Source organism: Neophocaena asiaeorientalis, unplaced genomic scaffold (assembly GCF_003031525.2).
Source record: "Neophocaena asiaeorientalis asiaeorientalis breed wild unplaced genomic scaffold, Neophocaena_asiaeorientalis_V1.1 scaffold102, whole genome shotgun sequence".
Lineage (NCBI taxonomy): Eukaryota > Metazoa > Chordata > Mammalia > Artiodactyla > Phocoenidae > Neophocaena > Neophocaena asiaeorientalis.
The window spans coordinates 1,082,704-1,096,623 of record NW_020175078.1 but is presented as its reverse complement, the minus strand read 5'-3'; the positions used below and the strand labels follow the sequence as shown (position 1 = coordinate 1,096,623).

At 39.0% G+C, this 13,920-nt stretch overlaps 1 protein-coding gene across 1 annotated transcript in view; it reads right to left on the bottom strand.

Moving 5' to 3' along the window:
- The window catches only part of NXPH2 (neurexophilin 2), a 109,431-nt gene extending 95,760 nt beyond the window's left edge, over window positions 1–13,671 (bottom strand). The window contains exon 1 of the mRNA XM_024764122.1: window positions 13,586–13,671. Coding sequence (XP_024619890.1) covers window positions 13,586–13,636 — 51 coding nt within the window. The 5' untranslated portion in view covers window positions 13,637–13,671. The remainder of the gene's footprint in view (window positions 1–13,585) is intronic.
- Between the last annotated feature and the right edge of the window lie 249 nt (window positions 13,672–13,920).

Sequence of the window (13,920 nt, the reverse complement as noted above, 5' to 3'; positions counted from 1 at the left end):
AAGACAAAGTATTTAATTGGGAGAGTCCAAAGAGCTCACCTGGTTCAGCTTCTCACAGCCAGGAATTCCCTTCACTGGTGGTTCTCAGTTGGGGTGTATTTGCTTCTCAGGGGACATTTATCAATGTCTGGAGATATTTTGGGTTGTCACAATTGGGAGAGTGTGCTGCTGGCATCTAAGTGGGTAGAGGCCAGGGATGCTATTAAGCATCCTACAAGGCACAGGGCAGCCACTTTTCTTCCACCCCTTCCCCCCACTCAAGTAATTATCTGGCCCAAAATATCAGTAGTGCTGAGGCTGAGAAACCCTTCCCTGAGGCATGACACAACAGATGGCCTCTGCTTACCTCTTTTTTATAAAATGACTTTTTTGGAGGAATGATTGACACACAAAAAGCTATACATATTTAATGTATACAAGTTGATGAGTTTGGAGATAAGTATACACCTGTGAAAAACCATCAAGCCACAATCTACACCATAAACATATCTATCACCTCCTAGGGAAGGTGCGCTTATGGCCATGTCCTGAGCATGTCTTTACAACTGCTGGACAGCTCCTACCACTGAAAAGACCCACTTTATCTTGAAATTCACTGATGAATGATATTTGTCAAAAGCACTACAGAAAAAGAAGGGCACAAATACAAAATCACATTTTAAGGTCAAAATGCCTTTTCCAGATGTTAATATTCATTTTCTAATCTATTTAAATGATAGAAGAAATTAGAGCATAGAGTAAATAAACTTACATACTGAATTTTTGTTGGTTGTATTATTTTTAATTCTATTATTTGGTAGCTTTTAAGGCTTTAAGTCTATTTCTTTTTCACCATGTAGAGTTTTTTTTAATTTTTGATTGTTTTACTACTCTGTTTCAGTTTAAATAATATCATTGACTTCTTTTTATGAAGGGTGATGACTGTGCCTATCTCCCTTTCTCCAATTCTTGGTTTTGGTTGGTTGTATTATTATTTGTAAGTCTACTTCTTAATTTATTAACATTAGACAGCTTAAGTTCTTACTATGAAAAACAAGGAAACTGATATGCTCACCTAGCTTCACCTCTTGTATTCCCTTTACTTCCAATTTTTATTATTTCAGTTCATTAATGTTTATTATAGTTACATTCCATTCTTTTTTTTTTGCGGTACGCAGGCCTCTCACTGCTGTGGCCTCTCCCGTTGCGGAGCACAGGCTCTGGACGCGCAGGCCGAGCAGCCATGGCTCACGGGCCTATCCGCTCTGCGGCATGCGGGATCTTCCCGGATCGGGACACGAACCCGTGTCCCCTGCATCGGCAGGCGGACTCTCAACCACTGCACCACCAGGGAAGCCCATTCCATTCTTAAACTATGTTTAAATCATTCCTGCTTTGAGTACAAATCCATTTTAAACACAGCAAGTTAATAAATAGCATTTATAAAACTGAATGGTTTAAATGAAATTCCCAGTAGGGCCACAGTGTGACTGGACCACACCAAAGGAAACAGACCCCACATCTCCCCTGGGTCAGAGGCTAATGGACCCTTCTCTAGCCTCCTTTGCTTCTTCTGAGTCATACTCAGATACCACGCTACCCCACATCATCCCCTTGTGCTATATTCTTTCTTGCTTTGCTGATGTACTTCTTTGAGGATTTTTCCATATGGAGTGAGTGGTAACTCCCCCGAGACGCCTGCATGCTCCAAATGTCATTGTTTATTTTCTCTTCCTTCTCTTCCTCCTACTTTTCCCCTTCATGTTTGATTGATAATTTGGCTGTTGGTTCAATATTCTTTCAGAATATTCAGAAATTTGAAGGCATTGTTCCATTGCTTCTAACATCCAGTGTGGTTAATGAGGCGTCTGTTTGTTTTGTTAGTAATCTCTGAAAGCTCTCAGGGTTTTCTATTTTTTCCTTTGAGTTCAGGAATTTCACCAGGATTTTATTTTTTTTATCAGCCCATTCAACCCTGTTGACTATGTTCCTTCCCCTCATAGCCTCCTGTTATCTGTTTCTAGGGCTCCTCGCCGGATTTATCCTCTAAGTCTCGTCACTGTTCTCTCGTATTTTCCATGTTGGTCTTCCGGCTCTGTCATGGCAGGTTCCCTTGATTTCACCTTACAGTTCACCAGCATGATCTCTGTTCCTACTCCTCCTAACCTTCTCCCTGACCTATTAATTTTGTTATATATTTCACTTCCAAGAACTCCTTCTTATTACCCAGTTGATCTTTCTTCATAGCAGTCTGTGAAAAGGCCTTGTTTTTAGGATGCAATATCCTCTTGACTCTCTGAGAATCCTAATTAGGAATTTTTAAAATTGAAATCTGTCCCTTGTATTATTTGTTTCTTCCAGGGTAGGTTCTGTTAGTTTCTCTTTGTCCTTCTCCTCCTTATTATTTTTTTGCTAAAGATTTCACTTAAATGTCTGGTGATCTTGTGGTCTATGTCTATTTACGAGTGGAGATCTGGTTGATTAACACAAAGAGCTGGAATGGGTCTTCACTGTGGGTGCTTGGGTCTCTTTCTCCGAGCTCTTCCTGCGGTGGGAGTTCTGATCACAGGTTCTCTAACAGGAACATATAGTGTTGATTCCCTAGGATGCGTGGAACTGTTCATCAAAGTGTCCCACCCTTCTCAAGCCAAGGCATTATGACCCAAGCCATCTAGGCTCTCTCAACCAGAACATGGCATCTTAAATGAAGTGAAAGAAAAACTTGAGAGAAAAAGATGGACATTTATTCATCATCTTGGCCAACTGATACTTTCCCGATACCTAGACCCTTGATTTTGCTCTAGACATGCCTGATTCTCCAACCTTTCCTGTGAGCTGCCCTGTTTTCACGAATTTCTTCTCTAAGTTTGTCAAAGTCAGTTTCTATTGCTTACCCACAAAAAACCTAAGTAAGCTGTTGCAGGTGGAAAGGAAAATTGACCTTCGTTAAGCTAATGCTAGGTACTAGGCATTTCACTTTTTTGGTATATAATCATCATAACCCTAAGAAATAGTTATAATTACCATTATTTCAGGACAAAAAACCCACTGAAATTGAGTAGATGTGTTCTCTTGTCCAAGGTGCCAGAAAAAGCATTGGAATCCAAGTCAGTCTGACACCAAAACCTATGCTTTCTCCTTACTCTGAAGTATTCATGGAGTATAAGGATACAGACCTGGCTGCAGTTAAGAGTATGTGATGAATATTGGATGGGAGATTTAAGGCTGGAAAACCAGAAAGAGAAACTTAGACTCAATGTATTAAGGAAAAGGGAATCACAGTCTCATCCTTAATAGTGGAGTGGCATAGTAAATCAAAGGAGAATTTAAGAAAGATGATCTGTGACATGTGGAATACGTTTAGAGGGCTCATGTTGGAATAAAATAGACCAGCTAGGAGGCTGCTGTAGTGATGAAATGGAAGCAGGTGGAGAGAAAGAGACAGTTTACAGATGGATTTGGAAGGAAATTTCACAGGATTTTGTGACTGAATGGATACTGTAGGGGATGAAGAAAGATGAGCCAAAAATGACTAAAAGATTTTGAGTTGCAATGAGGAAAGATGAGTGAATGTATTTACCTTTCCTCTCTCTCAAATTTCCAATGAAATGAACTAGGAATGCAAAATCAAGAACGAGTGCCTAGTGCTACAAAGAGGAAAGGATGCCAAGGGTCCACAAAATGTGAGAATCTCTGGAAGAGGTAAAGAAGAGTGAATCAGAATGATGGAGAAGCCAAGTGTGCTGAGCAGCCAGTAACCAAACAAAGGCAAAAGAGAACAGCACCTGAACAGGGGTTTACCGCCTCCCCCCCCGGACAGAATCCCCTCTTCCCACCACCAAAATCAGCACGGGAGGACCTGGGAGTGCAAGCAGGCGCAGGGCAGCTATCAGGAGGATGCGTGTCCTTCACTAAAGTAGAAAGAGGGCTGAGGTCCTGAATGCGCACCCCTTAACTCCAGGCTTCATTCAACCTAGGCCACTTAGTCAATCAGCTATGGAATCTGCCCCAGAAAGTTTCTATTTAGCTTCTATATACGATTATTTATAGGTAATATGATTGTCTACATATAAAATTCAAGAGAATTAAATTAAAAGTTATTAAACCTAATAATCCAGTTCAGAAATAGAACTGATACAATAAATATACTAAAATAAGTAGCTTTCTTTAAATTCCAGCAAAAATCAATTTAAAAATGTCAGGCCTAGAAATGTAGCCACAACCCCATAATATATAAAATATCCAGGAATAGTAAAATAAACAACATTTGTGCAAGAGTAATATAAAAAAAAAAACTATAAAAGTTTAAAAGCTGTAGACAAAAAGAACTGAAAAATGGGAAATTATTTAAAAAGGAAGGAATCACAAAATAAATTCAAAGGATTATTAAATATAAGAATAAACTTCACCTTCTTAATAAGTAATATATAACAGATTTTAAAAACAATGAGGTCTTTTCCTCTAACAGATTGAAAAAGTAAACAAAAAAGCCACTATCCAGATAGGGATATAGGATGCATATCCACTGTGAGTGGTACTGTATAGTCATTAAGGGGAAAATTTATATTTATCAAAATTCATATTGTACATTCCCGGCCTTGGACAAGTATTTTCAATTCTAGGAATTCATTTTGTTTATTTTTTATTATTTTTTTTCTATTTTTTAAATGTTTATTTATTTTCTTATTAGTCATCCACTTTATACACATCAGTGTATACATGTCAATCCCAATCGCCCAATTCATCCCACCACCCCCCTAGGAATTCATTTTATAAATATACTCACAAATGAACTGAAAAAATTCAAGACAGTCAAAATTTTCATTAATAAGAGACTGATTAAATACATTATGGCACATCAATGCCATGAAATACTAAGAATTCTCAAAAATATAAGTTGTACATTGTATAAAAATGGCCACAGTATATTATTGCATTAAAAATACATGTTACATGGTGTTATGTTGTGTTGATATAATTATGATGAAAGCATACATATCCGTAATTTCTGGAAAGAGACACATTAAACTACTAATAGTGATCTCTTAGTATAAGATGGCACAAAGCAGGCAGAGGTACGAATAGCTGCTTTAAAAATTTCTGCATGTTAAAAAAAATTTAAACAGACACCTTAGGTTGGGTTCCCCAGAAACAGACAGCAAGACAAGTGTTTGAGTGCAAGTGATTTATAGTGAAGCGCATCCAGGGGAGTCTGGTGGGGAAGCGGGGCAGCGGGGCAGTGAACAAGAGGAAGCCATGGACGTGTGCGATCTCAAGCGAAGTCCCCTTGAGGGGAGCTTTGACCTGCTCTCACAGGGACACTCCAATGTATTCCTTAAACCTCTGAGCAAGGGAGCTGGGCTTTTCACACTCTGGCACCTGTCAGTCATTTGTCAAGAGCTGTCCCAGAAGGAAGGGAACTGCAGTCTGGCTCTGAATGCTTTCTGGCAAGGGGCATCCAACACCCCCAGGGAAATCCTCTGAAGGAGAGTTATAGGTGCCCAGCGTTAGAACAGAAACCAAAAAAGGAGAGGGCGCACAGAAATGGTAAGAAGAGATCCAAAGGGATCTGGGTGGAAAGCCAAAAACATTCACTATGCTATACCACCTCTGTAATCAAATACATATTTTCATAAAAAGTAAGAAAGGGAGAGAGGGCAAGAGCAAGAATGCTACTGGTAGAGTAAAATCTTCTATGGAAGCTCACAAGTTCTGCGAGTCTAGTAGGTGTCAGCACCTACTAGATGCCTCCCCCCACCCCACTGGCTCCTTCTCACATTCCCACCTGTCCATTAAAAAACCAAGAATAAGTAGCTCTTCATAGTAGTTAAAGCCCTTCTCTCTCTTCCTGTTCACCTTTTCCATCTGAAGCGGGACAGGTTGAGATCTTGAGGAATTAGAGGAACTCTCCAACCCTCTGCTGATCCTAACTGGAACCACATCACTAGGCCGTCCACTTAGCCCTAAAGCTGTAAAAGCTGGAGCACCTGGAAACTAAACTCTGAGGCTAAATTCTAAACGGGACTCCCGATTAAGAGCCAGGCTCTAAAAATCTGTTTACTCTGTTAAACCTGTTGACTTCACGGCAAATTTGTTTAAAACCTTCCTAGAATGAGTGAGTCGAGGTTTCTGCCTCGGCATGGCTGCTGAGCAGAACAGAACATTTCCTGGAAACGTCCCTCAAGCCCTTCACTCTGGGGGTCTATGATGGATCTCACAGCCTTCTGCTACAAACAGATGCTACCGTGACCTTGGGGATGGACTGGGCGGACAATTCAAGTTGCGCCTTTTGTGTGGTCTGTATACAGTCCGTCTTGGAAATCTTCCATGCCTTTGTGTCTTCATTTTTAAAAATGGATGCAATAACTATTGCTCTGTTTACCTTCCAGAGCTGATGTGAAGATGAACCCTGAGATCACACACATGAAATTATCTTATAAACCATGTGATGCTTTATACTAAGTTGCTTGTCCCAACACAAAGATACCAGACATTAAAAAGGGGGACAAGGTAGTGACTTCAAGATCTGAATCCATGAATGTTGGAAGGTTACTTGTTCAGGAAAGCTGTGTGTGGCTGTGGACATGTTGAGTGTGAGTTGGCAGTAAAACATCCAAGGCAAAGAAAGTGAGCTATGGAGAGATGGCCTTGGAGGCTGAGCAGTAGGGTAAGAATTGAGGTACAAATTTGGGAATCATCAACATGGAAGCAGCAGGTGAATTCATGACTGTGGAAAACACACTTTTGAAAACTTCACCTCCCTTTTCATTTCTGCAGCCACATTTCTTATACTGATCCCAACTATCTTCTGTTTGGGTTATCCAAATGCAAAAACTGTATTAATAAAAATGATCGTTATCATTGCTACAAAGTGTTAAATGGTTCTTTTGAGTCCCTATTCTCTTATGTACACATTATCCGTTCAAAATATCATGCAGATCATGGACTTTTAACAGCCATATAAATTACATATGTGGTCTCTCCCTTCAAGTAATCTCAACTATTTCCTAAGTTACAGTTTTGAGTGAATAAATATACAAGCCATATAACTTAAGGTAAAACTGATGAGATTTTAAAACTGTCAATATATATGTCAATGCTTGAAAATCACCATCTTGCATAATCTTGAATAAAGAGATTTACTTAAGTGTTTTTATGACCTGAGAATCCTTTTATTTGGCCCAAACCAGCACTATCACAAAGTCAAGTTTCATTTTTAAAGACATTCATGTTGTTTAGAATATAGTTGGACTGAACCCCAGGACTAGTCAGTCTGTTTCAGTTGACTTGTCCCCTGATGTTAAAAGCATTAACAATTTCTTCCATCTTTGATAGGTCTCACATGCCAGTTCTTTCTTGGTTTTCTTTTTAAAATTTCATACCATTAATATCAGAATTCCCAAGACCTTTGGAGTTAGTTAATAGTATTCCTGATTTAAATAGGTTGGATTCTACTGAGGTGTACAAAAAGTCACATGCTAGTTTTCTGGTTGAGGTACAGTATTAAGCTGTAATGCTGCTTATCTTAATAATTAGAATTTAACTGAGAGCCAATTTACTTTTTATTTAAATTAAAGAAAGGAGTAGATGTTAGTGGTTTACAATTTAAAAATGGTATATAGGGGGAAAAGCCCTTATTGTACCATTTTAATTTAAATTTTATTGATTTTGCTGATTACATGTGTTAAATAAGTATTTGTCAATTCCCTTTGCCTAGTTTCACTAAATTGTCCTTTTCCACAAGAAGATATAACATTAAGCAGTCTTGTAGTATTTTAAATCTATTTCTAAATAGATGTACCATTTGTGATATGGTTAAAAGCACAAACTCCATGTAAAACTTATATTTAAAGCAATTATGTTTGTAGGTAAGACATACTTTAAATCGTACAGTAAAGATGTACATAATTCATAAAAGAAAAATACAGTAACACTGTTACTGTACCTTAAAAAAAGGAAAGAGATGTTAGAAATCATTTTTCATTCTCTTTATCACTGATGACGTCATTGTACAGATGAGGGATTTGAGGTTATTAAATGACCAGCCCAAGACACACAGACATGCGCATGCGCACACACACACACACACACACACACACACACACACACACACACTCATATTCTCATAGCAGTTCCGTTTTTTTTACTGTTATGTCCTCAATGTCTGCTACAGTCTCAGTGTAAAGTCAGGGACAAAATAGTAACTATTTGTTGAATATGCAATTTATTTAGAGATAGAACTCGTCTTTCGACTTCAAATACATTGTTCTTTCCAGTACACAAATGGAAACTTTCAACATGTCCTTCTTGTAGATTTTTTGGGAGAACAGAATGTGATAAACTGTGTGAAAGAAACTTGAAAACAGGTAGGTATATGCAAATCTAAGAGAGCATTATTATCATTGTAGTTTAAATTTGTAAAACTTCCCAGTTTTCTTACTATGGGTCCATAAATCTAAGAAAAGCAAAATTTACAAGAATGACAATTTTAAAGACAACTATTTTAACTTCTTGAATGATCGGGCTAAGAAAAACATTTCTTATAGCTTTTGGGTTTAGATAATGAAATATTCATTTTTAATGGTAGTTCTATAAAGAAACAGAATTCCTTATTAAATACTGATCTTACAGCATAATGAACCAAACAGTTATTTGAAGGTTTGTATCTAGATCTTCATAAACTAAAAACAACATAAATTGGAAGTTTTCAATCAATCATATCTTAGAATTCTTTCTATAATATGAAAATCTACACTGTAAATTGCTTTAGATACTTCTTTTATTGAGCAAGATTTTGAAATAAAGAACAGAGTTGTCATCGATACCGTTGGTCATATCACAAGTAATAAAAAATTCAAACAGATTGTCAGCAAATAAAGACTCTTACAATTTTTAGTAAATAAAGACCAACTAAGGCAGCTGAATTTGGCACAATTAAAATTGTTCGTGATGAAACGGTGTTACAATATCTTACAGTGGTTCAATAAATAGGTTAACTTGGAAGAGATTATTGAAAATAATTCAAACATGCTACATTTTAAATTATAACCACTGTGCAAGAATGATATAGAAATTAGTTTCTTAAATCATCATTCCACATACTATAAGAATATCTAGAGAGTAAACTCACATGGATGAGTGCTCAAAATCACTTGGACCAATTTTTTAAAGCAGCTTTAAAATAATTGACTCCCAAATCAAGATATTAAATGCCAACTTCTAACCAGCTATAATGCTTATGGCTAAGATGGAAATGAGATTCTTCACAGAAATGCTGACACAGCCCTAACTGTAGGCATTTGAGCGTGTGGCTATAATTCTTTTTTCAAATCTTACCCAGCAAAGCTTCAGGTAAAAGAGACCGCAGAATATGTAAACAGTAGGAGACAGTCCTGGAGCTTTTACAAAATCACAAACCTTGACACACTTATATTCATCTCTGATTGCTACTACTAAATAATGAGATCATTCACAATGTATTGATTAGCTCTTTAATAGATAAAAGGTGGGCAGTGTGTTGTAAAAATCAACATTTCTTAATTCATTCGATTTGCAAGAGCTACACATTTTAAGCTGAGAATGGAAAACCTCTAATAAAAGTTTTTCAAAAAAGCCTTCTGCCTTATTTAGCATTTTGACCACTAATCAGAAACAATAAAAAATTAAGAAAAAAACTATAAAAAAAAAAAAAAGAAAGAAAGAAACTATGGAACAAAAAGTAACAAGGCTTTTCTTTTCCATTCGGAAATCTATTGAGCTATAAAATAGGTTCCCAAGAGGAGTCAGTTTCCTATGTGGAAGGCATTTAAAACTGAACTACACAAACCTAATCTTAAAATAGGCCAAGGGAACACAATTTATACTGGGAGGTGAGTGGCTGGAATAGAGGACTTAATTGTCTAATCCTAGTTCTCATTTTTAAAAATGTCTAAGATAATGATCCTTTTAATGAGGAGTCAATTTCAAAGCCCAGCCAACTCTAAGTCCTAACCATGATATGGTGGTTTTTTCTTCTCCTCTGCCTTGTCATCTAGGCAACAGACGACTATTGATCCTGCACTGGAAAATACTGTTCTGATGTTAATTGATCAAAACTGTATAAGGGAAATTGTGATTTCTGAATGGAAGACAGTCATGAGTTATCACTTCTTGAAAATACAGAACTGGGAATAAATATAAGTTATGACTATGACACTAAATAAATATTAAAATCAATAATTTGCTAAGATAAAAATATCCTCAATAAGTTCATGTGGGATGATACTATATAATGAGGATGAGCTTAAAATTGTTAACACTTTGCATCACAAGTATTCTGATTTTATAGGATTCTAAAAATTTGCTAACTTGTATCGCTTTTTTAATTTATATTTTACTTGATAAACTCATCATTATATCACAGAAAAACAAGTTGAAATGTATAACAAACTAATTTTTAAAATCACCACTAAATTTTATCTTAAACTCAAGCTTAGCATCCATTTAAATTCAAATTTAATCTTTTTACAATCTGCATTTTACTTAGAGGCAAAAATCACACTTATTATGAGTTACAAATAACCATGCAAATCTGTAAGAAGCTGTCAACTGGCGAAGTCTTTACCTTGTATCATGTCACAAAATAACACTCATTATAATATTAACTTCAAATGCTAATTTTCTCTTCATTAGATGGCAGACAAGAGATAATGTGCTATTAGTATTTTTATAAAGATATGTTGCTGAATAAGAATTTCAAAGAAAATAATACATTCAGGATTGATACTTAATTCTGCAAATGCCTAGTAATCTTATTAATTAGGTATAGCAACCTGTCTGTTAAAACACTAGACACAGGCCAGGAAAATTGGGTAAGGACAAATCACAGACACACATACCTCATAGTTTACCTGCAATATTTATCAATTCAGCTTATTGTTTTCTTAAAAATTATAAATATCCCCCAAATAAGTAAAAATCTTCTAGTTATTGTATCAGTATTATATGATAGGGACTTATTTGGGCCCAACTCCCTCTGACTGCTTTCATATGAATCAGGCAATTTTCTTAAAATTAAAATTTCAATATCCCCCAATGAATCCACTACTCATTTAAAAATATTTAGCATTTTAGGATGGCAGTGGGAATGGAAAAGTAAAATCCAGTTCCAGCGATAACCCAACCTCGTCTCCACTCCCTCCCCCCAAGGGCAGATGTACTATGTACACATGGTTCCTAGAAAATGAAAAAATTAGTTTTCAAACATTTTCTCCACTTGCTATTGGGATTTACCAAAGAAGTTCAATATTAGCTGAAAAGGTAGACTAAAACTATAAGCCATCCGAAGGGCCAAATTATAACTTTTTTTTTGGATACCTGCTGGGTTGGGGCGAATGGTGGGATTGGGGGGTGTTTTCATTTAGATCTACCCTGCTCAGCCACTCTGTTTTCCTTTCACATCCTAACCCCCTTGTGTTATAAGGCTGGAAACAGCTCTAAGATTGTGGAGAATGTAAACAGCTTTTTATTGTCCAAAAGGATGGCAGTGTAAGGAATGTATGCTTATCACCCAGCTGCAGCTCCCCACCTCACTTACCATGATAAAGTGCTCCAGGAAAAAAACATCACAACCCAAGCACAATCCAAAAATGGATTAGAATTTGACATACACTTCCTTAAAAACTGATAAATCAAGCCACGTTGTAATATTAGAATCTAGCTCTTAAGGAGGGTATATAATCTTGTCAAGATGTATTTCTTATTCCCTATTGACTCTGGTGGTGTGAAAAAAAAAAAAAAAATCTAACATTCCCAATACAGTAAACTGATGGAAGAACTTTTCCCAACACATCCCCCAGTATAGCTCCTTATCTTTAAGAGTCTAATACAGTGGAACAGATACACAGTTCATGATCATTGAATGCAAAAATAAATGAATGAACTAAGAGATTCATGAAGATATTCTGAAGATCCTACCTAAGTACCTGAGTTCCCCAGGTTTTTACAGTTTTACTTACACACACCATACAAATGTTGCTTTGTTAAATCACCTTTTTTTGGAATCTAGATCAAACATTTCAAAAAGCAAGGGATACTGAAGAGTATTATGGCATATATGTGGCATGCTTAATGCCTTAGATGTAAAATTTATTTTAACATGCCATCTTGTATATAGGCAGTATGTGCTGGCTCATTTAAGGACATTTGGGAACATCACTGCATTTTCTTCTTGAAGCCATTGAAGAATTTCTTAATGCTGTGCAGGTGAAGCTAATCTCTGTGGAAAAGGAATGGACAGGCCCTTTCGTGCTCTCTCCCCTTCACTAAGACATTTTAGAACTCCTTCCATCCTCAAACTTACAGAGTATCTTTGTGTCTACAATATCATATGTATCATAGAGAAACTTTAATAAGTTACTTGATTTTTCCCTCTAAAGGGAAATGAGAGAGAGAGAGAGAGAGAGAGAGAGAGAAGGGAGGGATGAAGGAAGGAAAAAAGGAAGGATCATCATCCTTGGGTTCCTTAACCCTGTTTTAACAGCCAGATTAAACTGGGTAAAGTCTTAAATATGAAGACCAAAGAAACCTTGGCTTCTGGAGAAAGCCCTCTTTATAGCACCGTATTAAGACAAGTGCCAAGAGAGCAAGAGAAATCCATCACAGAGGCGGACTGCGCCAAAGCAATCCCCTTCTATAATTGTACTTTAAAAGTTGTCTTCTTGAACGTCTTACTTGGGATCTCCCTTAAACAGAATTAGCTAGCAATCCATACAGCATACAGGTATATTTCGGAAGGAGGAGAGGGTGGCGCCACGCGGGAAAAGCGAGGAGAGATGAGAGGCACCACTGGAATGGTCGCCTAGAGCCTCCCTGGCGGACTGTGCAACCACCTTCTAATACCCTTCATATTCCTCGGTGCCCCCTGAGCCGCCCAGCCCAGACAGGAGAGGTCTTTGGGAACAAAATGCGTAGAGACGACGGGGAGGGGGCTCCTGTGTGGAGTTGGATTTGAAAGTTACATCCTGCGTCCCCGCCGGCACAAAACCCCATCCTAGTCCCCAGTGCCAGATAGAAAACGAAGAGAAATCCAATCTGCCTCCCAAATCGGTCTTTTGCCTAAGTTTTTCCCCAGCAAGGAGCCACCAACCGGCCCTGAGAGCGAGGATGCACGATGCCGTGCTTTATAAGTGTTTGCGGGCATCCGGGCAAAATACCACGTGAAAAATAACCACCAAGCCCCCCAAACTCTGGGCTAGAGGCAGGTCTTTCAGCCCATCCTTATCGCGTCCGTCTACCCTTATCCCCTCCTTGACCGCTCCTCAATAAACCTCTTCCTTCTCTCTCACCTTCTTCCCTGCCACTTTCTTCCTTCTTTACCTCAGCCCTCCAGTCCCAATCCTCCATAAGCACCGCACTCGCCTCAGGGTCCCCACTCTGATCCCCGTTCCCTGATTCTTTCCCTTCAACCTCTAAGGCAACCCTAAACTCCCTCCACTGCCTGCGCCCCCGACCCCATGTCCCAAGCAGCCCCAGACTCTGCTTCCGAGTCGGCAGCCGGAGCGGTTTTCCCGCCGAAACGCGGCCCCGGCGCGTGGGGCGTGGGGCGCGCGGCGGGCCGGGCACTCACCAGCTGCAGCAAGCCGGGGACCACGACGAGGGGCAGCGGCCGCAGGCGCATGGTGCCGGCTGGCGCGGCGTCTCACGAGCTGCGCGCCCTCGCCTGCCTCTCGCGCATCTCCACTTCGCGGGGCAGGACTGAGGACGCCAGGGACTCCGCGCGGCGCTTCCCTCCCGGAATCCGAGCGCAGCGCCGCGCCACGCCTCCGCGCGAGGCTGCTCCCGGAAGAGCTGAGCGCGCCCGGGAGCCCTGCGAGGCTCGGGGCCTTCTCCGCCCCCGCCCAGCAGAGGGCCGGTTGGGCCGGGTGCCCTGCCCACTGACCAGCTCTTGTTTTGCCGGGGAGG